Consider the following 24437-nt stretch of genomic DNA (forward strand, 5'->3'; position numbering starts at 1 on the left):
GGAGCAGCGCTGCTAGATTTAGTACTCGCCAACAAGGAGGGTTTGGTCGAAGTGGTGACGGTCAATGGCAGCCTTGGCTGCAGTGACCATGAGATGGTGGAGTTTAGGATCCTGTGTGGGAGGAATAGAATACCTAGCAAAGCCACAGTTCTGGATTTCCGAAGGGCCAACTTTGGCCTCTTCAGTCAACTGCTAAGGGAAGTCTCATGGGAAAGTGTACTAGGCGGTAAAGGGGCTCAAGATAGTTGGTTAGCATTCAAGGACCGCTTCTTCCAAGCTCAGGATCGGAGCGTCCCAATGAGTAGGAAGTCAAGTAAGGGATCTAGGAGACCGGCGTGGTTAAACAAGGAGCTGCTGGGCAAACTCAAGTGGAAAAGGAGAATCTATGGATTATGGAAGGAGGGGCTGGCCGCTTGGGAGGAATATAGGACAGTTGTTAGAGGATGTAGGGAGGCAATTAGGACAGCTAAGGCCTCCTTGGAACTCAATCTTGCTAGTCGGGTTAAAGACAATAGAAAGGGCTTCTTCAAATACATAGCAAATAAAACTAACACAAGAGGCAATATAGGCCCACTGCTGAACGAAGTGGGTACCCTGGAGACAGAGGATATAAAGAAGGCAGAGGTGCTGAATGCCTTCTTTGCCTCTGTCTTTACTCCTGCAGACTCTCTCCGAGGGCCCTTGATTTCTATAGCCCCAGACGGAGTCAGGACAAAGGAGGAGTTTGCTTTGGTAGATGAGGATTGGGTTAGGGATCAGCTATGCAAACTGGACATCTGTAAATCGATGGGTCCAGATGGAATGCACCCACGGGTGCTGAGGGAGCTGGCGGAGGTCATTGCTAGGCCACTTTCCATCATCTTTGGTAAGTCGTGGGAAACGGGCGAGGTGCCTGAGGATTGGCGGATGGCAAAGGTCACACCAATCTATAAGAAGGGCAAGAAGGAGGACCCGGGTAATTATAGACCGGTCAGCCTTACCTCCATCCCTGGAAAGGTGATGGAACAACTTATTCTTGACTCCATCACTAGGCATATCAAGGATGAGGAGGTCATTAAGAACAGCCAACATGGTTTTATGAGGGGGAAGTCATGTATGACCAACCTTATAGCCTTCTATGAGGAAGTGACTAGGTGGAGGGATGATGGTAGAGCGGTAGATGTAGTTTTTCTCGATTTCAGTAAGGCATTTGATACTGTCTCCCACAGCATCCTCATAGATAAGCTAAAGAAGTGTGGGCTTGACGATCAAGTAGTGAGGTGGATCGAGAACTGGTTGAAAGGAAGAAGGCAGAGAGTTGTGGTCAATGGCACAGAATCTAGCTGGAGGTCTGTGACTAGTGGAGTTCCTCAGGGGTCGGTGCTGGGACCGGTGCTGTTTAATATTTTCATCAATGACCTGGATGAGGGAACTGAGTGCACCCTCAGCAAGTTCGCTGATGACACAAAACTGGGAGGAGTGGCTGACACACCAGAGGACTGTGCTGCCATTCAGCAAGACCTGGACAGGCTGGAGAGTTGGGCGGGGAGAAACTTGATGAAATTTAACAAGGGCAAGTGTAGAGTCTTGCATCTGGGGAAGAACAACCCCATGTACCAGTACAGGTTGGGGGTTGACCTGCTGGAAAGTAGTGAAGGGGAAAGGGACCTGGGGGTCCTGGTGGATAGGAGGATGACCATGAGCCAGCAATGTGCTCTTGCGGCCAAGAAGGCAAATGGCATCTTAGGGTGCATTAGAAAGGGAGTGGTTAGTAGGTCAAGAGAGGTTCTCCTCCCCCTCTACTCAGCCTTGGTGAGGCCGCATCTGGAATATTGCGTCCAGTTCTGGGCCCCTCTGTTCAAGAAGGACAGGGAATTGCTTGAAGGAGTCCAGCGCAGAGCCACAAAGATGATTAAGGGAGTGGAACATCTCCCTTATGAGGAGAGGCTGAGGGAGCTGGGTCTCTTTAGCTTGGAGAAGAGGAGACTGAGGGGTGACCTCATCAATGTTTACAAATATGTGAAGGGTAGGTGTCAGGATGATGGAGCTAGGCTTTTTTCAGTGATACCCAGTGATAGGACAAGGGGCAATGGGTGTAAACTGGAACATAGGAAGTTCCACGTTAACATCAGGAAGAACTTCTTTACTGTAAGAGTGACAGAGCACTGGAACAGGTTGCCCAGGGGGGTTGTGGAGTCTCCTACACTGGAGATATTCAAGGCCCGCCTGGACAAGTTCCTGTGTGATGTACTGTAGGTTACCCTGCTCTTGTGGGGGGGTTGGACTAGATGATCTTTTGAGGTCCCTTCCAACCCTTGGGATTCTGTGATTCTGTGCAAGTGTCAGGCGATGTTATTTTAGGTGACTTCAAACATAAAACTTTCAATCCTTTTTTATGCACTGCAGTGTCTATTTTCTCTGTATGCACCACATATATGGTTGTATTTGAAGCAACTACCATTTTGTTTAAAACTATCAGTTTATGTACCATCAGGCTGTTACCGGCAGGATGCAGGGTTTGGAGAGAACAAGATTATTTTTTTTCCTAATAGGAACTCTACAGTTTTGACAGTTCTGCTAAAATTTTTCCTCTCTTTACTAATATTTTAATTCATCATTATCCTAATGACTGTAATACTCTGATCTCTGTATGAGTCTTTGTATCTAAGGCTAGCATGTTTCCAGGAGAGCAAGAACAAAGATTAGGCACCCCAGACTGAAAGAGACAAACTGCGTTCCACAACACTGCTGTATCTGTGATCTGCAACAAAGTGAAATATGATCTTTTCAAGGGAGCTTTTAATCAGATTTACAGTGAGGTTTGTCTCACAGGTCTGTCATCTACATGTTAATAACACCTTCTCTCTAAACCCACTGTTTTCCATTAGTCTTTACTATCTTCCAAGCTAAGGCTGCTATGAGTTTTACTACAGTTCACTGCACTGCAAGTATTAACTCCTGACAGTTCACATTAATTTTGCATATGAAATAAATACTTTATAATACTGTAGAGTTGACCTAAATATATAAAAGCCTCTATATATTCTGAAAGAAAGGCTCTAAATGAGAATAATAATTCAGATTACAAGATCACTCAGAGAATACTTAGGAAATTAGCAAGCTGTCCATTATACTACCTTGAGATAATAGTCAAGCTCACAGATGCTGGCAAACGGAACTGTAAAGTGAAATGCAGTGATGCTGGGAGGTGCCACATAGCCCCATAAACAAAATGAGCAATGGCTGAAGTCTGGTGAAACAAAGAATTTACATAGGAAGGGTGGCATCCTTGGTAGAACAGTCAAGGCAAAGAAATATTGGATCCTAAGGACCGAGCTGCCAACTGCAGCACACAGTACATTTAATACAGCAGGTATGGATCTTGCTAAGAGTGTCTGTTAGATTTTTGCCTGAATGTGAATTTCCAAGCATATGGAATGAGTCATTTGGATATAGCCCTTATTTCTAGACTTCTAGTCCTTACCTCAGAGAAAAAGAAAGCGGACTGGTGTTTTTTATCTTCTCGTTTGGCACACTGAGGATAAACTAGAGGTGCTTGTGACTGGTAACCCAAACTAACATCTTTCTTTGTAAGAACCATATTATACTGGTGTGGGTTGTTAGTTTTTTGTTTTGGTTTTTTTTTTTTTCCTTAAAATGCTCTGTCTTGCTTCCAGAAAACTTTCTATTGACATACAAATTCAAAAACTGACAATAATTTCATAGCCAAAAGGATCTAAGCTGAAATTTCAGGAAAGCAATGTTGAATGGATTTGCTATGCTGAGGTGCCTTATAAAGAAGAAATTACCCATAGGCTGAAACAGTACTATAGTGACTCCCTCCTTATAACTGTTGTATCTCTTGTTGCAATCCCATTATAGCTGCTGTGTTTCTAACTAAATCATCAACAATAAAAATGTGCAGAATTCCTTTATTACAGGGGTCCAGTGCATTTTTTAAGTTTACATATTTTAATGTGTCAGAATGAAGCTGCTTCAACTACCAGCACGTAGCTGGCCAGTTATTTAGAACATCCTTTTTTTTTTTTTTTTTGGTAATAGAAAAAGGTCCTTTTTTATGCTTTGCATAGAGAACTTTCAAGAGATTTAAGAGTAGCTTTGCACCTACAGGAAATGTATCCTGCAACACTGGATTACCAGCTCCTTTATGATGCACGTCATTACAAACACATATCCACACTTTATGGAAATGCTGTTTGTGTTTCTAACAACAAGGCAGTTATACACAGTAAATATTCTCTACAGCTTTATTCTAGTTTCTAATGGAAGCAAGGCCTGTGGTTGCACTGTGCTGCACTACCTGAGAAAAAAAACATTGTGTTGGTGTTCTCTTTTTTCTACCTGAAAAATATTTTTCTGTAAAGAGGTATAAGAATAGCTGTGGGGTCACATAAAAAACACCCAAAACCCAAAACAAAGTAGAGATTTTGATCTGTAATGTCTGTATTGAAAGACGCCTTAGAGACTCTGCATGGTTCCAGCTACTTTGTATATAACCCCTGGTGAAACAGTGGCTAGTTCAGAACATGGAGATACCAAAGGAAAACAAATACATAATAACATTTCCTCTATACACCTATTTACTTTGTAGCAATTTGTGGATCATGTTTTTTTTGGCTCAGAACTGGCACCCTCAAATCTAACAGCTACGAAAGATACTCCTCATTTTATTTCTTCATTTCATTGTCTCCCTCCTACCATAAGGTCAGTCTTGGCTTATGCCCTGGGCTTCTCTGCACTTGACTTTTTCTATTATGACAACTTCCCAGGAGAAGCTAACAGCAAAGGAATTTCTTCCTTTCCCTGCTGTTATTTTCTTGGCTGACAAGCTCTATCCCTTCATCTTTCACTTACCTTCCTTGCTGTCTTTGATTCCCCTGGAACACCCTTATCTCTCTCTGGACAGGACCTTACTGAAGTTTTCAAGGAAAAATATACCATGTCTGCTGTTCATTCCCCACTACCTACATTCTCTAACATGGATATCCTTTCCCTACAGCTCTTCTTTCAGTGTTCCCACCTCTTGTTCAGTGTTCCACCTCAGCTGTCTTAAAAATCACGAGTTATGAATTTTACTAAAATCATAACTTTCAAACAATCTTATCCAGACTGTAGATCTTGAAATTCTGTACTAAAATGTTTCTAGTATTATTCTGCAATCATTAATATAATGAATTCAAAGTGAAAAGAAAGCCTTAAGGTAAGCTGAAAGTCTTAACTCACCCATAACAGTTGACAACACTGCGCCCCTTTTCTTGCTTCAGGCATTTCTCTTCTCACTTATCTTCATGGGTTTGAGTTGTTTCAAATCTTAAGTATCTGTCTTTACTGTCTTTACTTCTCTGGAGTGAAACAGGAGCTGAAGTAATCTCTCTGTCACCCTTTTGTTCGTTTATGTCCCTTCTAAACACTCCAGGGCAATCTAATCCTTCCTAGTGTGTTGTAGGATGGAGCACTAGGGGCTCCTAATCTCCAGGTGAACACTTGTATCAAAAGGAGTATTTTCTTTAGCCTAACCCCAATGAATTTGAATATCCTTCGTGTTGTTCCTCTCCTTCTTGCAATGAAATGAGCAGGTTCCAATTTATAATTCAATCTGGCAGCAGGGCTAGGTGAAATTTTCTCAGCAGTAGTTGTGTTTTGATGCTTCCAAAACCCTCATATCCTCAGTGTTGGGAAAACCTGGTTTCACAACGACTTTGATACATCATGTTTGAGGTCACAGGACCTCTCACTTTGGCTGACAGGTAGATTGAGAGGGAAGCACAGCCTTCCACATCCACACAGCCTTCCACATCCACATAACCTTCAGGCTCGTGTCTTTTCGACTGAGTGAGAGGCAAGCCAGGCTTCTTCCTGGGGTTTGCTTCAGGGCCCTGTCACGCTCTCCACTGAAGGCCTGACCCCTCTCACCAATGCGGCCATCATGGTGCACACTGCAACACCACACTGTGCAGGCAAGGGCTGTCCGAGGGCCCGTCTCTTCCTTTGGTCACTCACAACTGCGCAGGGCCGCTCATCCTCATCACCATCACCATTAATTACCACATCACCACCATTAATTACCCAAACGGGAGGCCTGAGGTCGCACCAAACTCCATTCATAGGCACAGCAAAGGCCACCCCACAGCATTCCTCACAGACCCCTCACCCCTCCCACGCGCCAAAACTACAACTCCCAGCATGCCCTGCAAACACAGCCAAGGGGGCAGCCGTGGACTACATAACCCGGCATCCTGCGGGGCCGCTTTTCTCTCGCGAGGACCTGGGGCTCCTGGCGTGGCTCTCGCGATAGCGGCGAGCCCGGAAGCTCCACGTCGTCGGGTTGGAGCCTTCCCGGTCCGCAGCGACACCTCGGCGGGCGGCGCGGGCGCGGGGCCATGGTGAGTGCGGGACCATGAGGAGAGGCGGAAGGCGGCCACGGAGCCAGGCCCGTGAGGGGAATGGGAGGGAAGTGAGGAGGCTTCGGAGGATGCCAGGGCCGGTGGCGAGCCGGGCCTGGAGGTGTCGGGGCCCTGCCTGGGGGAGCTGGGCTTGGCTCTGGGCAGGACAGGCCCTTTGACACAGGCTTCCCTTTTCACATAGTACCTGAAGAACCTGTGGTGCTATTCTGTGATTTAAGTTATACGACTCAATAAGAAGAAAGTATTTGAAAGTCCTCTAATATCCCTACGGTTGAACTCGCAGAGCAAATCGCTTGGGTTGTGTTACTAGTGTGGTATTCATCAAGCGGTCCTAACGGGTGTAAAAGTGCTTTGAGTACGTGTTGCAGTTAACCTCTTAGGTCAGCAGTTGTGTGGTCCTTAGTAGTAGGTGTCAAGGATAAGCACGGAATCATGTGTGATTAGCTTGCCTCCTTTTCTAGTATGTATGGCAGGAGAAGTAAACCCCAAGTTCATTCTTTATTGCCAAGAATGATTTTGGTTGGAAGGGACCTTAAAGCTCCAACCCCTGCCACAGGTAGGGACACCTTCCACTAGAGCAGTTTGCTCCAAGCCCCTGTGTCCAACCTGGCCTTGAACACTGCCAGGGATGGGGCAGCCACAGCTTCTCTGGGCACCCTGTGCCAGCGCCTCAGCACCTTCACAGGGAAGAAAGTCTTCCTACTGTCTGATCTCAGTCTCTCTTCTGTCATTTTAAAGCCATTCCCCTTGTCCTGTCACTACAAGACCTTGTCAACGGTTCAGATTTCAGATGTCATGTTCATAAATTACAGATGGTACATGACAATTAGGTATCTTTTTCTCCTTTCAGTGTCTAACATACATAACTGCAGTTTTTATTAAGTTTATTCCACCACTAAAAATGCACAGCACTCTGGTCAGATGCTGCCCATTAAGTTCTCTGAGCTAAAATGCCAGCAGCATAAAGTGAGCTCAATAGTCTTTGAGTGTTTAAATGAATCCGTAATGCCTCAAATATTTTAGAAAATCACTTTGCTGTACTTCATGTCTTTAAAATACTACAGCTTTACATTGCCAATGATGAAGGTGAAATCCTTCTTTATAAGGGGAAGGCTTAAAACTTTCACTTCTGCGGTGTTTACAATGTAGTGTTGTATTCTGAAACTTAATATTGGAATCATAGGAATAAATTTATGAGGGGCAGGTGTTGTGTTAGCTTGTGATAAGTGGCTTTTCCACCTGTTTTTCAGGTGAAGTAGGAGAAAGATTGATTTGCTGTTGGTTGTATTAGAAGCGAATTCTCTTTGCTTTGGTACTTGAGGGACACAGAGAAGATGTGCAGGGCATTCTTCTGTTTTGGCTGTGATGAAGATACTTTATACAATATGAAAAAATTCTGATTTTCACAAAAGTTAATTAAATTGACCCATTGCTGTTGGTGGGGATGTGATGTTCCAGAAACCCCTACAAAAAACAAAGAAGCAGATGGATAGAAAATCTGTCTGCTTGAAAAGGAGGATCGAGTCCTTTTATTTTAAGGTTTAACTTCAGCTTTCCTTCCTCCATTATATTTCTCTTCCAGTTTTGTGTGGGATAACCTGGTATTCTTAATTTTTCTCCCCGCTAGCCTCTCCGACTTGATATAAAACGGAAGCTAACAGCTCGGTCTGACCGGGTGAAGAGTGTAGACTTGCATCCCACAGAACCATGGATGTTGGCTAGCCTTTACAATGGCAGTGTCTGTGTTTGGAACCATGAAACACAGGTGATGATTTTGTTTATTCCATATTATGAAGTCTTCGTAACTGACAGATGTATCAATTCTATTTTCAATCTAGATACACAAGAAGATTCTTCATAAAATCATAGAATCATAGAATAGAATAGAATAGTTAGGGTTGGAAAGGACCTCAAGATCATCTAGTTCCAACCCCCCTGCCATGGACAGGGACACCTCACACTAAACCATCCCACACAAGGCTTCATCCAACCTGGCCTTGAACACTGCCAGGGATGGAGCACTCACAACCTCCCTGGGCAACCCATTCCAGTGTCTCACCACCCTAACAGGAAAGAATTTCCTCCTTATATCCAATTTAAACTTCCCCTGTTTAAGTTTTAACCTGTTACCCCTTGTCCTGTCACTAGAGTCCCTGACAAAGAGTCCCTCCCCAGCATCCCTATAGGCCCCCTTCAGGTACTGGAAGGCTGCTATGAGGTCTCCATGCGGCCTTCTCTTCTCCAGGCTGAACAGCCCCAACTTCCTCAGCCTGTCTTCATACGGGAGGTGCTCCAGTCCCCTGATCATCCTCGTGGCCCTCCTCTGGACTTGTTCCAGCAGTTCCATGTCCTTTTTATGTTGAGGACACCAGAACTGCACACAATACTCCAGGTGAGGTCTCACAAGAGCAGAGTAGAGGGGCAGGATCACCTCCTTCGACCTGCTGGTCACGCTCCTTTTGATGCAGCCCAGGATACAGTTGGCTTTCTGGGCTGCGAGTGCACACTGAAGCCGGCTCATGTTCATTTTCTCATTGACCAGAACCCCAAGTCCTTCTCTGCAGGGCCGCTCTGAATCTCTTCTTTGCCCAGTCTGTAGCTGTTGGGATTGCTCTGACCCTGGTGTAGGACCTTGCACTTGTCGTGGTTGAACTTCATAAGGTTGGCATCAGCCCACCTCACAAGTGTGTCGAGGTCCCTCTGGATGGCATCCTTTCCCTCCAGCATATCAACCGGACCACACAGCTTGGTGTCATCGGCAAACTTGCTGAGGGCGCACTCAATCCCACTGCCCATGTCAGCGATGAAGATGTTAAACAAGACCGGTTGCAGCACCGATCCCTGAGGGACACCACTCGTTACCGGTCTCCAGCTAGACATTGAGCCACTGACCACAACTCTGTGTGCGGCCGTCCAGCCAGTTCTTTATCCACCGAGTGGTCCATCCATCAAATTGATATCTCTCCAATTTAGAGAGAAGGATGTCGTGTGGGACAGTGTCAAACGCTTTGCACAAGTCCAGGTAGATGACATCAACTGCTTTATCCTTGTCCATCAGTTCTGTAGCCCCATCATAGAAGGCCACCAAATTGGTCAGGCAGGATTTCCCCTTAGTGAAGCCATGCTGGCTGTCACCAAGCACCTTGTTGTTTTTCATGTGCCTTAGCATGCCTTCCAGGAGAATGTGCTCCAAGATTTTACCAGGCACAGAGGTGAGACTGACTGGTCTGTAATTCCCCGGGTCTTCCATTTTCGCCTTCTTGAAAATGGGGGTTACATTTCCCTTTTTCCAGTCGTCGGGAACTTCACCTGACTGCCATGGTTTTTCAAATATGATGCCCAGTGGCTTAGCAACTTCATTCGCCAGCTCCTTCAGGACCCGCGGATGGATTCCATCAGGTCCCACGGACTTGTGCACATTCAGATTTTTAAGATGGTCTCGAACCAGATCCTCTCCTACAGTGGGCCCAAGGTCTTCATTCTCACAGTCCTTGCGTCTACCTTCTAAGGCCTGGGTGGTGCGGTCAGAGCCTTTGCCAGTGAATACCGAGGCAAAGAAGTCATTCAGAACCTCAGCCTTCTCCAAATCCTGTGTAGCCAGTTCTCCCGAAAGCTTCCTCAGGGGGCCTATTTTGTCCCTAGTCTGTTTTTTGTTTGCTATGTACCTGTAGAATCCCTTCCTGTTATTCTTAACATCCCTGGCTAGGTTTAATTCTAACTGGGCCTTAGCCTTCCTAACCTGGTCTCTAGCTTCCCAGACAACATCCCTGTACTCTACCCAGGCCGCCTGTCCTTGCTTCCACAAATTCTTAAATAGCTGTTGCTAATTGACTACAGTCTCCAGTGTCTTACTGCAAAAGTGACTGTAATAATAGACAAGGAATATCTTTAGCTGTGACTTTAATGATTTTTTCTGTCCTAAAAATTTATTTGTCAAGATTTATCTCCTTTGTGGATTCCTTGCAAATGAATTCCTTTCCTGCTGAAGGGTTAGGTGTCTCTGGCTTGTCCCTGCCATCTGTATTTGTGAAGGTTGTAGTAACTGTTAGACGTTTACTGTCTATCAAGTATAGTTGAAATTGAGCAGCAGCTCCAGAACCATTCAGAGGTGGGTTTGGGTTAAGAATGAATGGAGAGCATAAAGCTGTTAAAAGAACAGAAGAGGCAACATAATAAAACATAGTAAAAAACGCAAACATATCAAACCTGATATTTTCCCCAGTGCTATGAACTTGTTCTGTTTATTTTTAGACTCTGGTGAAGACCTTTGAAGTGTGTGACCTACCAGTGAGAGCTGCCAAATTCGTGGCAAGGAAGAACTGGGTTGTTACAGGAGCTGTAAGCTATTGCTGTCTTCCGATTTCCATATGGAGTTGTACTTGCTTCAGTTTATTTTCATGCTGTTCCTTTGTAGACCACATAATAATACAATTTGATAGGAATTTGTAGAAAAGAAAGGAGTGTTTTGCTACGCTTTCCCAAAAATTTTGCTCTTGAAGTAAGCTTAGAAACTTAAAATTTTTGTTTGAAAGGAGGGCAGCCTTTTTTGTTTGCTAATTCTGCAGGTAGTACAAGTTAGATCTAGACCTAACTGTTACTGAAGCACACTCAGTACCCAATTTTGACTTTATTAGCGCTACTTCAACTAAGATGAAACTATTGACTATCCTGGATAAGACGACATAGAAGTTTCTTTCTACCTTTGTTCTTGGTGGTATAAAAAAATATTATTTTTTTTTTTAGTTTTACTTACCCCTAGAAAAATCCTGTGCTTTTATTCCATGAGTCTACCTTGAGTGGAATTGTTTGATTCTAATCTTAGTAACGCATTTTCCTTGATGGAATGAGTGGGTTTTGTCTAAATTGAGGTAATACCTAACATTTTCATCCCTAATTTGTTTCTAGTCTTCTGCCTTAGACGCAGAGTAAAAAAAATTGCTGTCATTTCATTGTCTTATGCTGCTGTGCTGCAGTTACTTCAGGCATGCATAAGTTAGCACTGCTTCCCAAGAAGTACAACGCTGCCTCTTTGGCATCACATAAGTTCAAATATCTGCATGGGAACTGGATTAGCAACTGGTGTCATTTGGTCTCCATTTTTATATTTAATCAGTTAATTTCACCGGGATCAGGTTCTTGATCTGATTCAGTGTGCAGCTGTATTTATCCTTGCTTTCCGAAGGGAGCCTTCACTGCTGTAACAAGAAGTGGTAAGGAAAGGGCAAGACAGCTGCTCTCAGCAACAGGGCTGGCTGTGTCTTAGTGACTGTGAAATGGTGACATCAGTCATTGTTCTGTGTGTTCCATGTTTGTTATACTGACAGGCTGGTCTCAAGAGAACATAATTTTCTTTTCGGCTGTTCTGATGAGTGTTTTCTGTAGGTGTTGCTCCTTAAACAGGCATGTGTGTTAAAGAGGAAAAGTAAATGCTTTGGATAAAACAACTAACATAGAGTTTATCACAAAGTTGCATTTACTCCAATGGCCTTGTAAGTCATGGTCACGTGGCAAAAAAGAAGTTTTACCTGGTATTTTATTCCTTGTCAGATTGTTCTCCAATTTTATTTTTAAGGTTTAGGAATACTGCTTGTAATAATACTGTATTAGACACAAAATTAACATAAGGTGTATTACAGAGACTCCTATTTAAAGGTGGTTTTTCTTCCTTTTCACAGGATGACATGCAAATCAGAGTTTTTAATTATAACACCTTGGAAAGAGTTCACATGTTTGAGGCCCATTCAGATTACATTCGTTGCATTGCGGTGCATCCCACGCAGCCTTTCATATTGACAAGCAGTGGTAAGAGTTCTTTGATATATTTGTTTATCTATTAACCAGCTATATTTAGGTGTTTGTTATCTGTCTAGTGAGGGGGTTGCATGTTTTTTCCTCTTTCTGCTGAAACAAGAATCCTTGAGCAAGTAGAAAATGTGGCAGTTGTCACTTCATGTTATTTGTTTGCCAGATGCATTAGTGTTTTTTTAATGGGATATCATCCGTACTTAGAACTTAAAATGTAATAGCTTATGTTGTTGTCAGGGAAGACTGAAGAACCCTATTGCTTAATATCTGTGCTAATTATTTGAGAGTTTGCTGCACTGAAGTTCTGCTTAAAAAAGAAATTACATAAAGGTTTGGATTGTGTTTTCAGCTGGCCTTCTGACTTGTAGCAGCAGATAACTTGCATCTTTATTCCCCAAGAACTACTGAGCTATCTTATTTGAGGTGATTGGTATGATGCATGATGGGAAGATCACAGTATCCCAATAAATCTTGCCCAAGAACATCTGCATCATGTGACTCGGGCCTTTTCATTCCTGGAAATATTATTAATACAGTCAGAACCCTGCAAGAATGCAGAGAACCTTGTGAATCAGAAGCACCATGTATCACTGTGTTTCACTGTTGAAGCTAATATATTTACACTTCAAATGAAGGTACTAGGAAGCTTGTTTGTCTCTGCTTCCTATTCCTTAGTGCTCATCAGAGTAGGTGCTGCACAGCAAAGCACAGGTTGAATTCCTGAATATCTACCCAGTATTTTAAGATTAATAATTCAATAACTAAATATCCTTTCTTAATCTCCCCTTTTTAAGATAAATGTATTGCTTACTTAGTTTTATCATTATTTTACTGGGCAATTTATTTGAGAAACTTGTACTCCCTGTGGCACTCCTGCAAGAAGGGACTGGTAATCTTACAGGTGAAAAATACATTGGGTATTAGTAACGCCTCCTTTCAAGGAGGCAGGGATGAGTGAGCCTTTTAATGTATTAAGGATTCTCTAGCTGAAGAAGGTAAGTATTGGAATACATTAAACTAACTGAAGCTTGGCTGTTGGTTTTTATCTCTTTTTCAGATGACATGCTCATTAAACTCTGGGACTGGGATAAAAAATGGTCTTGTTCTCAGGTGTTTGAAGGACACACCCATTATGTCATGCAGATTGTCATAAACCCAAAAGACAATAATCAGTTTGCCAGTGCCTCTTTGGACAGGACAATCAAGGTAGAGAAACTGTAACTTGGCTTTTGGTTTTGGGGTTTTCTTTTTTATCAGTAAGTAAATATCAGAGCCCACAAAACAACAATAATGTATGGACAATGGGTCAGAATTCTTAAAAGAAGGTTGAATAATAGAATTTTTCCTGAACAAAGACCTGAATGTTGGTCAGGTTTCTATGCACCTACTAAGTAATTCAGTAAAGCATCTTAACTGCTACGTAAAAGGTGTTTCTCCCATTACTTTCATGCTTTGGTCTGTTTATTGAATTGTTTACAAAGGTGTATTTAGCCTTCTCATGGTAGACCCTGATGAGTCTCACTTGCTGTGAAACTGTATTTGAGTATCTGAAACTATAGGTTTAGAGATGTCTGAGCAGTGAGACTTCCTTACTTTCCCTAGAAATTCCCAGTATGGCCAGGTATCATTTCATATATTCTCACATGCTGAGATGAGGTGTTTGTAAATGTTGATTTGATGTGATAATTGTGGGGAAGTGTATCTACAACTGGACTTGATTGATTGAGTCCTTGTTTAGCATGAGATTTGTCATTGATTTAATGTAACTGGAAAGAACACAATTCAGGACACAGTTGGGGGCAACCTGTGTACGCACAAATTGTTAATTGCTTTTTCTATGTCTATTAGTCAATTTCATAAATAGATACTACTTCTAACAAGCAGTGTCTTATATGATTTTATCTTGTTTTGATCAGCATATTTTTCTGTCTATGGTGGGAGAAGGATTGGTCATTTGATAACCAGTTGCTTGGGTTCCTCACTTAGGAAAACAACTGTGTCTTTGGAATTGTAAAGTACATCTGAATACCTGCTGTGTTTGGCAAGGTTGGCCTGAATGCAAAAGCTTTAAGAACTACATGCACTTTTTTTTCTGGGCAGGTCTGGCAGCTTGGCTCTTCTTCACCCAACTTTACCTTGGAAGGCCATGAGAAAGGAGTGAACTGCATTGACTATTACAGTGGAGGAGACAAGCCGTACCTCATTTCAGGCGCAGATGACCGGTTGGTTAAAATCTGGGACTACCAGGTATGTCTTCAACCCTTCATAAACTGTCATGCAGACTGCCAAAGCAAAACCAATAGTGAAGAAATAGAAAAAGAGGGAAAGGACTTGAATACACAAACAGTTTTTCCCTCATTTTTCCTTGGAAAGAAGGAAGTGGGAATGAAATTTTTAATTACTTGTCTGTAAATAAAAAAAAAAAAAACTCTTGAGAAAAGCTGCTGGGCATTTAAATAACCTCAAAGTTAATATGAAGAATTAAATTTGAAATAAGCTTGCCATTATTAACATTAGGGATTTTTATTCTAATGTAATTAATTATGCCTTTTGAACTTTTCTCTTTGGTGGGTTAAATTGCTCCTCTTCCATATTCAGATGTAAATTTTGTTAATGTATCAACTCTTTCCATCCTTGTTTTTCCTCCTTTTTCTTTGTTCCCTTCCCTCTCCTTTTTCATCCTATGCACATTTCCATAGGCACATAGGTGCATGCAGAGACATGCATGTACATTGACAGTTTGCAGGGGTCATGAGGTAATTTGTTTGAGTGCCTTACAAGAAAAGGAGATTGGATTCAAGGATATTCAGTTCTGTTGCTGGAACCTAGAACTCTTAAGTTCTTCCTGTGCATAAGTGCATGAAGGGCCAGAACAGCAAGAGAAAGTTTGTTAGTAGTACTTTCTGGCTGTTAAAGCATGTTGCCTTAGAGTAAACCCAAGTTTGGAAGGTAAAGCTACTGCTGTTCGAGTATGCAGTACAGTAATGACTGTTGCGTAATGATGCTTCAATTTTGCCACCATGTACAGTTGTAGATATCATGTTGTCTAATCTGAGTTGTCTCAAGTAGAATAGGCCTTCCTTTCACAACAGTGTGAATAAATAGTCTCAGAAAAGACAGTATTAGATGTGTCTTCACCTGTAGTTAGATTCAGATAGATGTTTTGCCCTGATGGTTTTTTTGGCAGTAAACTCAGCTTTCTACTTAATCTGTTGTGCTGTGTAGCTCTGAGAAAGCATATCTTCTAGGAAGAAACACATCTGAAAATAGAGGAAAATAGCTGTGCCAAGGGAAGTTAGTATCTTCTGGGGAGGAGAAATTAACTCAATACAATCATAGTTTTTAATATATTCATGCTATTGTTTGAGCATCTTGGAAATAAATGTTATTGGAAGAGATCTAGAGAAATATGTTTTCAGGTGAACTTTGGATTCTTTACTTTGAGAAATGGAAGGTAAAAATGTAGCAACAATCTTTACCTATGCTTGCTATTCTTATTTTTCCAGAATAAAACCTGTGTGCAGACACTCGAAGGACATGCTCAGAATGTGTCGTGTGTCAGCTTTCATCCCGAATTGCCTATCATTATCACAGGCTCAGAAGACGGTAATTTTGTTTTCTGATACATAAAGGATAGGGGAGGAACTTAAGGGAGGGCTCTCCTTGTGGTGTGGCTGCACACCTCCTGCCCTCGCACTGGGTGATAAAAGGCATGTTTCCTTTTCCTCTAGGAACTGTACGCATTTGGCATTCAAGCACTTATCGCCTGGAAAGTACCCTCAACTATGGCATGGAGAGAGTGTGGTGTGTGGCCAGTTTAAGAGGATCCAATAATGTGGCATTGGGGTATGACGAAGGCAGCATTATTGTTAAGGTACAGTTAATGATTAGAAATGAGAAATGGTGATTCATCACTGTCCTGTGTATAGAGCAAGGGATTTCTGTTTTGGTGATGTGTAAAACACTGAAAATGTGGCATTTTAGTTTGCATTTTCAGAGGCACATCATTTCAGTAGACTGGGTGACATGGTCTAGGGTGAGAAGTCCTTGGCGGGGGCTTGGAACTAGATGATCTTAAGGTCGCTTCCAACCCAAACCGTTCTGTGTACATGTGTTCAGCTGAAAAGAAGCTCAATGTATTTTCTCCATCTGCTCAGTTGTTATGCTACACTTCCTAGCTTGGTCGTGAAGAACCTGCCATGTCCATGGACGCAAATGGAAAAATTATTTGGGCTAAACATTCAGAAGTCCAACAGGCCAACTTGAAAGCTATGGGCGATGCTGAAATCAAAGATGGAGAAAGATTGCCACTGGCTGTAAAGGACATGGGGAGCTGTGAAATCTATCCTCAGACAATTCAGCACAACCCCAATGGACGGTAATAGATTTAAGAACAAAATACTTTTGACATTTATGATTCCTTTTTTTGTTGTTGTTGTTCTTTCATATTGGAAACCTTTTGAATGAAAGATAATAGTTGCACGTGTGCTGGTGGCTGGTGAAAGAGGTGTGTCAGTCCCAGGCACTGTAACATCAGGATAATGTGCTTTACCTGTAAGAGCTCACCACTTGAACAGACAAGTTGGACACTGTAGGTAGACGAAAAAGCATGCAAACAAAATGTATGAGGTAATAGCAGCAAACCACATCCTTTTCTCATTTATCCTGAATTGTCTTTTGTTAACAGATAAATGAAAAGAAAAGCTAAAGGGATCCAAGGTACAAGAACTGCTCAGTGGAGACAAAGGAGAGGGAATAGCAAGTAGCTAGAAATACGCTGCAAAGCAAAATCCAGTTCTGTGTTGTTTTTGCAGTATACAAAGCTCTTTTATTGTGTCTGCATGAGCAGTGATTATGTTGGGCTAGGGGCCTTTGACTTTTAAAATCATTTATCTACTTGATTATGGCTGTTGAACTGAACACAGATATCTGACAAATGCATCTGTCTTGTGCTCTAGGTTTGTAGTGGTGTGTGGTGACGGCGAATACATCATATACACAGCGATGGCTTTGAGAAACAAGAGCTTTGGTTCTGCACAGGAGTTTGTGTGGGCACATGATTCTTCAGAGTAAGTGGTGCAGATGCTCATCTTTGTATTACCTTAACTTGCTGGTGCTAGTATTTCGGTTGTATGAACCACACTGGCCTGAAGACTAAAACCTGTGTGGATAATGAACTCTCAGTACCTTTCCTACTTTAAAATTTCTTATTTCCAGTGCTCTGCTAATTATTGAAGATAAATTAAATGCAGTTGTTTTGTAGCAGCTTACGATTGTAGCCATTTGCTGCTTTGGAAGCTGAACAGTGCCTGGGGTTTCCTGGTTTTGTTTGTTTCTTTTACAATGTAATCTCTCTTTAGGTACGCAATCAGGGAGAGTAACAGTGTTGTAAAGATATTTAAAAATTTCAAAGAGAAGAAGTCATTCAAACCTGATTTTGGAGCAGAAGGTAAGAATTTACCTTTAAATATAGATATGTTGGTGCATTTTTTTGCACGGTGTGGATTTCTTCCACCTTTATTTTCTTGCAGGCATCTACGGTGGCTTCCTGTTGGGGGTCAGATCTGTTAATGGTTTGGCATTCTATGATTGGGAAAACACAGAATTGATTCGCAGGATTGAAATTCAGCCCAAACACGTGAGTTTCTAGATGTGACTTCAAGATATTCTCCTCTCTGTGTTTACTGATTGCTTTGTTTTTTACTAGGTTGCTCATTTTCTTGATTGAAGCCAAGCTAGTGATGAAGTAATAACTTCAGTTTCTTGGTCATGTAGCAGAAAGGGAAAATAATCCCTGTGTGTGTTGACTTCTCGGGTTGTAAAGCATTTGTTAGAGGTAGTATGTTTTTATTCATACTTCCTCCTTTCTTAACCTGGAGCTCTAAACCAGTGCTGTTGTTGATTCTGATGATGCAGATTTTCTGGTCTGACTCGGGTGAGCTTGTCTGCATTGCTACAGAAGAGTCATTCTTCATTCTGAAATACCTATCAGAAAAAGTTGCAGCAGCCCAAGAAACACATGAAGGTGTCACTGAGGATGGAATTGAAGATGCTTTTGAGGTACCTTCTATTTAAAAAAAAAAAGGAATAGGATTAGAGCAGCCTTCGAGTATCTGAAGGGGGCCTACAGGGATGCTGGAGAAAGACTCTTCATCAGGGACTATAGTAATAGGACAAGGAGTAATGCGTTTAAACTTAAACAGAGGAAGTTCAGGTTAGATGAAAGGAAGAAGTTCTTTACGGCGAGGGTGGTGAGGCACTGGCAGAGGCATCCCAGAGAAGTGGTGAATGCTCCATCTGTGGCAGTGTTCAGGTTGGACAGGACTTGGAGGAGCTTGGTCTAGTGGAAGGTGTCCCTGCCCAGGGCAGGGGGTTGGAAGTAGATGATCTTCAGGTCATTTCCAGCCCAAACCAGTCTGTGATTCTGTCATGGAAGCAAATTTAGTCCTTACTGTAGTCCTAATAAATTTTAGTTTCTAGAACGCCAAGTACCACATGGTACACCTGTGCCTGAGGAACACTGTTAATCATTTAACTTTGGTTCCTTGGTGAGAGCATCCCTGTTTGAATACCAGTATGACAGACCTTTGTGCCTGCATTTCTTGTTAGACATCTGTTTACTCTTCTCACAGAGTTATAAAGGTTATTTTTACAACACGTTTGGGTACCATGTTTCTGTAGCTTAAACTTTCTCTGCAATTTTCACATTTTGAAATGTTACTGAAATTTGAGAAGTGAAGGAAAAACAAACACCATGCTGTGAAATGTCAGCAGAACATTTCAGAAGGAAAATTGTCTTTATGTTGCTTAATGCTTAAGTTGGTGCTTGTTTCCTAGATTTATAATTGGCTTATGAATTAAGTTATGAATTAAGGTAGAAATCTCTTACGTTTACAATATTTGTGTAAAACTAAAAGCATTTATATACTTCTAATCTGTATCTAAACTTACTTTTGCAACTACTAGGTATAAAGTATTAAATTCAATTTGAAAATGCAATAGTCTTACTGCTGTCTAAAAGTCCCTTTTTATATATCTAATTAAATCAAACTTAATTTGCAGGTTCTTGGTGAGATCCAGGAGATTGTGAAAACGGGCTTGTGGGTAGGTGACTGCTTTATTTACACCAGTTCTGTGAACAGACTCAACTACTATGTTGGAGGAGAAATTGTCACCATTGCCCATTTAGACAGGTGAGTTGCTGCTTTGGGTTGTAAGCAGTTGTTAAAGGTTCTCTCAACAAAGTTCGGTGAAGGTTGTCACCTGTGTTGTGCCTTAATACTCTTTCTTATGTATCATGCTAATGTGTGGTGGTAATGGGATTGTGGAGGGAAGCAGCAGTGTTAGGTGGAAGTATATGTATAGTAAAAGTGAACCTTTTCATGTGAGTATTCTTGGTATCAAAGAGCTACTGTATTTTTTCTATAGACTGTTTGGTAGTGGATCTATTGAAGGTGAATATGCTTTGTTTTGTTTCAGAACAATGTATCTTTTGGGGTATATCCCTAAGGACAACCGACTTTATTTGGGTGATAAAGAGCTAAACATTGTTAGCTACTCTTTGCTGGTCTCAGTGCTTGAGTATCAAACGGCTGTGATGAGAAGAGATTTCAGTATGGCTGACAAAGTCCTTCCCACCATTCCAAAAGAACAGAGAACCAGAGTTGCACATTTTCTTGAAAAACAGGCAAGAAAACTACTACTTCGTTATCAAAAACTTAATAAATAGGTTTATTCACATTTGTAATTGAGTTTGTTAAGCAAATCCCAGTTATGTTAGCTGTAAGCATAAACTTTGGTTAATGATATGTTTGAGAATACTGTAACCTTCTGTTAGGGGGGTTTTGTTAAAACACCTGTTTGAGCCTTACTGTCTAATTTTTGGTTTTAGGGCTTCAAGCAACAAGCTCTTGCAGTATCCACAGATCCAGAGCATCGTTTTGAACTTGCTCTTCAACTTGGAGAATTAAAAATAGCCTATCAGCTTGCAATGGAAGCAGAGGTAAACATCCTGGATTTGGTGATTCATACTAGTTCTGAGTATTACGAATCTGAAGAGGCCTTGTAATAAGAGTCAAATATATGTGGGGATGCAGTACTACTCCTTGAACACTGTATAAATGCCTCCAGCTTCCTCAATGGAGCTCTTCTGTCTGTAAATCAGAGCCATCTGGGCTGTGCAATGGAGGCGCAGAAGAAATGTTGTTTGCTCAGAAAACTACAGGAACTTCTGGAGAAAACAAAACATGAACCAGGCGTTAATCTCCAGTATTTAACAGTGAGAGGAGAGGTGACAGGACTGAAAGCCTCTTGGCTTTTGTTCCAGCCTTGGCAGACTTAGACTGAAAGACTGGCAAGGCTGACAGGCAGAGATTTGTCCCATAGCTCTTATTCAGAGAGTTGATCTCTCAGTTTGTGTTGTAAAACAATGAAGTGATAAAGCATGTTAACTTAGTTACAGACACAAATGCCTTTCTTATATTCTGAAGCTTAATTTAGGAGTTGTTACTGTTTAAATTGCCTAATTTATTCCTACCTCCTCCCTCCATGTTTAATGAAAAACTGTTTATTTGATGTAATGTTGTAGCTGTGTAATGATAAAACTTGCTATATCATGCTGTGAAGCTGCAGTAAACATAGTATCTGAAAGGGAAGACGACTTTAACAATGGGATATAGCATCTTCACAAGTAAACTTACATTTTAATGGTGGATGCTCTGAAAAATCTTTAAATGCTGCTCAGAAATGTGAGGGTTATTTTTTGTCTCTCTTTTTCTTGCCCTCCCTCTCCCCTTTTTATACCGTTAGTCGGAACAGAAATGGAAACAACTCGCTGAGCTTGCCATTAGCAAATGCCAGTTTGGCTTAGCCCAGGAGTGTCTCCACCATGCACAAGACTACGGAGGACTGCTGCTCCTGGCTACAGCTTCAGGAAATGCTAACATGGTGAATAAGTTAGCTGAAGGAGCTGAAAAGGATGGCAAGAATAATGTGGCGTTTATGAGCTACTTCCTGCAGGGAAAGTAAGTAGCAAGCAAGAGTTGAAGATAGTTGTGTTCTGCTTTCCCAAGTACAAAGAACCTCCTCGGGTTCTTTAAATTCTTAGCTACAGCTAACTGAAAACTTGATGGAGAAAGATTGTAGCAGGTACAGAGAAGCTGATGCTATTTTATGGCGGCTGCTACTTAAAGAACCTGAATGTCAAGCACTTTAATGGGACGAAGAGGCAATCTTACATAAAAAATAGGTCTTTAAAATCACATTTTAAAACCTTCTAGGCTCGACTCCTGTTTGGAGCTCCTGATTAAAACCGGGCGTCTCCCAGAAGCTGCTTTTCTTGCACGGACATATTTGCCAAGCCAAGTTTCAAGGTAACTTCTAAAGCAAATGCAGAGCATGAAGAGTATTGTCCAAGGTAGCTGTATGTAACAGCGACTGTTTGCATCTCCAGGGTGGTTAAACTGTGGCGGGAGAATCTCTCTAAAGTCAATCAGAAAGCTGCAGAGTCCCTCGCTGATCCTACAGAGTATGAGAATCTTTTCCCTGGACTAAAGGAAGCTTTTGTTGCTGAGGAATACGTTAAACAAAGTCTTGCTGACTTGCGGCCAGCCAGGGAATATCCTCTTGTCACTGTGAGTAAGAAATGAGAGTTCTTCTTGTCTCTAGAAGAGCAACACTTGGTGTTGTGTAAAATCAGCTTTAAGCAGGTCAGTGTGACCACTCAGACATTCCATGAACCTGTGTTTTGGTTTTCTTACTTGTAGCCAAATGAAGAAAGAAACTTACTTGAAGAAGCAAAAGGATTTCAGCCTTTGGGAGTAATGGCATCTGAGGTCAGTGATATTACTAAGTGATCAATTCAAAGAGCGAGCAATTTTGCTGTTGTACGGTAACATGTGCCCTGGAGAATATTGTGCCACTAATGAACAAATCATTTCTCTTAGTGGCTTGACTGTAAGCCCTGCAGCTGAGTTCCGTATTCTTTTGTTTCAGGCTCTTAATCTACTTCTCTAACTACTGATGACTTCTTGACTGCAGTTTTTTCTTTAGTGTGGTTACTTGTGCTGTCTTTTGTTAGTGTGTGTAATCACAGTGTCTTACCACTGAATTTATCCTGCAGAAAACCAGTTTCAGCTGCACATTCAAATACTGCTTCCCCTGCTGCTAGCTTTCTAAAAGCTCAGTAGTTGGAACCTGGGCACTCTTGCATATTACAGGAATTAAAATTGTTTAATTGTATTTGCTAGTGTGTGTGGTTATGGAATAAGACTGTTCCATATCTAACTGCTTAGGAATGTCTTCTCAAATATACTTTACATTTGAACATGAAAATCAGAATGTGCGAGCTTGTTAAAGACACCGGTGTTGGCACAGCTCTTTGGGGCTATAAACTTCTAAAAGAACTGCAGTGGAAACAGGGAGAAACAGGAAGTCACAACTCTCCATTCTGTCTCCATTTTTTTCCTCATAGGAGATGGGCTACAAAACTTGAGTGACACTTCAGAGAAGTTAGCTTACTTTAGCTAAGCGTAGTTAGAATTTAACTTGCCTTTAGTGACTATGTTTGTGTATCACAAGAAGTATCACTACAGCACAATCAAACTTGTGTGCACATTTGTTAAAGAACATACAGAAATAGCATTGCACAAGTTGTCTAAAGCAGATTGGAGCTAGTTTGCATTAGAAGCTGAAAACAAGACCACTGATATCTGAATATCTTGCATTCAACTAATGATTGCATGAAAGTCCTTAAAACAGGAGGTGTCTCTTACAGCTGAGGCTGAATATAGGAAGCTTTGTGGGAGTTAATGAACCTTAAATACAGCTAACTGAATACGACTATTGTGGATCACTTATATTAAGATAAAACATGTGCAGCAGTGAAGAGAGAAGGGTAAGTGTTAAAGCACTACAGGGCATGGAACACAAAGCTCAGCCACAGTACCAAGACTGACTGCCTTTGCTAGAACTGCTGTGACAGTCTCAAATAGCCTTGTCTCTTTCCTGCTGAGGACCTTGAAAATCACTTTGCTTTCTAACAACACTTCAGTATTTGTAATTTAACTGATGGTTTGTGTAGGTTGTTTTCATAGTATCAGTCCCATCATCAACTGCAGTAGAGTCTACTGCAGTGAGGACTAGAATGCCTAAGGGCTGTGAAGAACTGGGTCAAGAATTACTGTGGGAATCTCTGAAAAAGAACCACAGGGGCAGGGGAGGTTATAAGTCTGCTGTTGTCTTGCTTTTGTTAAAAGAACTTAAGGAATCTTTTTCATTAGAGGAAGCCTGAAGAACCAGCTCCATCCCCTAAACAAGATGCAATGAAGACAGTTTTACAGAGTTCTGATCTACTTCCAACAAAAGACCAAAAGGTACCAAGATCTATTTTCATGAGCAAGCACTAAACTCATTTTACATAAAACACTCCAGCTGATAATGTGATTACACCAAGCTACTGGAAAATGTCACTCTCTACATTAATAGACCCAGACAGCTTGGGATGAGTATCGTGTATAATCCTTTCCTGTTGTATGCAGAAGCTGTACACAGTAACTCAGAGCAGCTCATAACAGTTGGTCAGAACATGGCAGAAAGTTACATCTCTGAGGTGCTTTCTTATCAAGAAGGTAGCTTTCCTCTGCAGCTTATTCTGACATCTCTATTCCACCCAACTGCCTCAGTTTGGTATTCTGCAGAATGTGTGAATACATGGTACAAGCTGGAGTACATGTAACCATATTAGCATCCACTTAATCTAGACTTCTGTTTTCCTAGACGCTCCTTGACTTGGAAGATGACCTGGATAACTTGGACCTGGAAGATATTGATACCACAGACATCAATCTGGATGAAGAGATCTTAGATGAGTGAATATACTATTTAAATGACCAAATCCATTACTCCAAACAAGGAAATGAAGATCTGAGGGTTGTGTGCTCCAAGTTAATTTGATTTTTATACTGCCAATGGACCATGTACATGTAGAAAGAAGGGTGGACCCAGGAATTCTAAAAAAAGAATCAGCTTCCAGTATGTTGAAAGATGTAGGCCTGTTCTAGTGCATACTGAAAAATCACTTATTAAGCAGTTCAATAAAACCCTTTTACCTATCTTGTTCCTGAGTTCTCTCATTATTATCAATTCCGCTATTCATAACCGACCTTCAGTACTTTGTGTTGCAAATATTTCTAATAGGAGCATTGTAGCCAATCATTACTATTTTAACCT

General features: G+C 41.6%; 1 protein-coding gene across 1 annotated transcript; it reads left to right on the forward strand.

Annotated features, from left to right (window-relative positions):
• The first annotated feature begins 6274 nt into the window (after positions 1–6274).
• Positions 6275–24319, forward strand: COPB2 (COPI coat complex subunit beta 2). Its single transcript, XM_065675441.1, has 22 exons — positions 6275–6383; positions 8032–8169; positions 10656–10742; positions 12080–12206; positions 13267–13415; positions 14310–14456; positions 15716–15815; positions 15941–16083; positions 16388–16587; positions 17168–17278; positions 17570–17658; positions 17741–17847; positions 18126–18269; positions 19272–19402; positions 19689–19896; positions 20101–20211; positions 21018–21232; positions 21488–21580; positions 21661–21841; positions 21974–22042; positions 23489–23581; positions 23985–24319. Exons 1-22 carry the CDS (start codon positions 6381–6383, stop codon positions 24078–24080), a joined length of 2742 nt encoding a protein of 913 aa, XP_065531513.1. The 5' UTR covers positions 6275–6380; the 3' UTR covers positions 24081–24319.
• The last annotated feature ends 118 nt before the right edge of the window (positions 24320–24437 follow it).

Source organism: Lathamus discolor, chromosome 3, assembly GCF_037157495.1.
Source record: "Lathamus discolor isolate bLatDis1 chromosome 3, bLatDis1.hap1, whole genome shotgun sequence".
Taxonomy (NCBI): domain Eukaryota; kingdom Metazoa; phylum Chordata; class Aves; order Psittaciformes; family Psittacidae; genus Lathamus; species Lathamus discolor.

What these genes read in the sequence shown, in the direction of transcription:
- COPB2 (XM_065675441.1), top strand. An exon ending in TGGGCACATGATTCTTCAGA is followed by an intron (nt 17,279 to 17,569) that starts GTAAGTGGTGCA and finishes ATCTCTCTTTAG; the next exon opens with GTACGCAATCAGGGAGAGTA. An exon ending in TTGCCAAGCCAAGTTTCAAG is followed by an intron (nt 21,581 to 21,660) that starts GTAACTTCTAAA and finishes TTGCATCTCCAG; the next exon opens with GGTGGTTAAACTGTGGCGGG.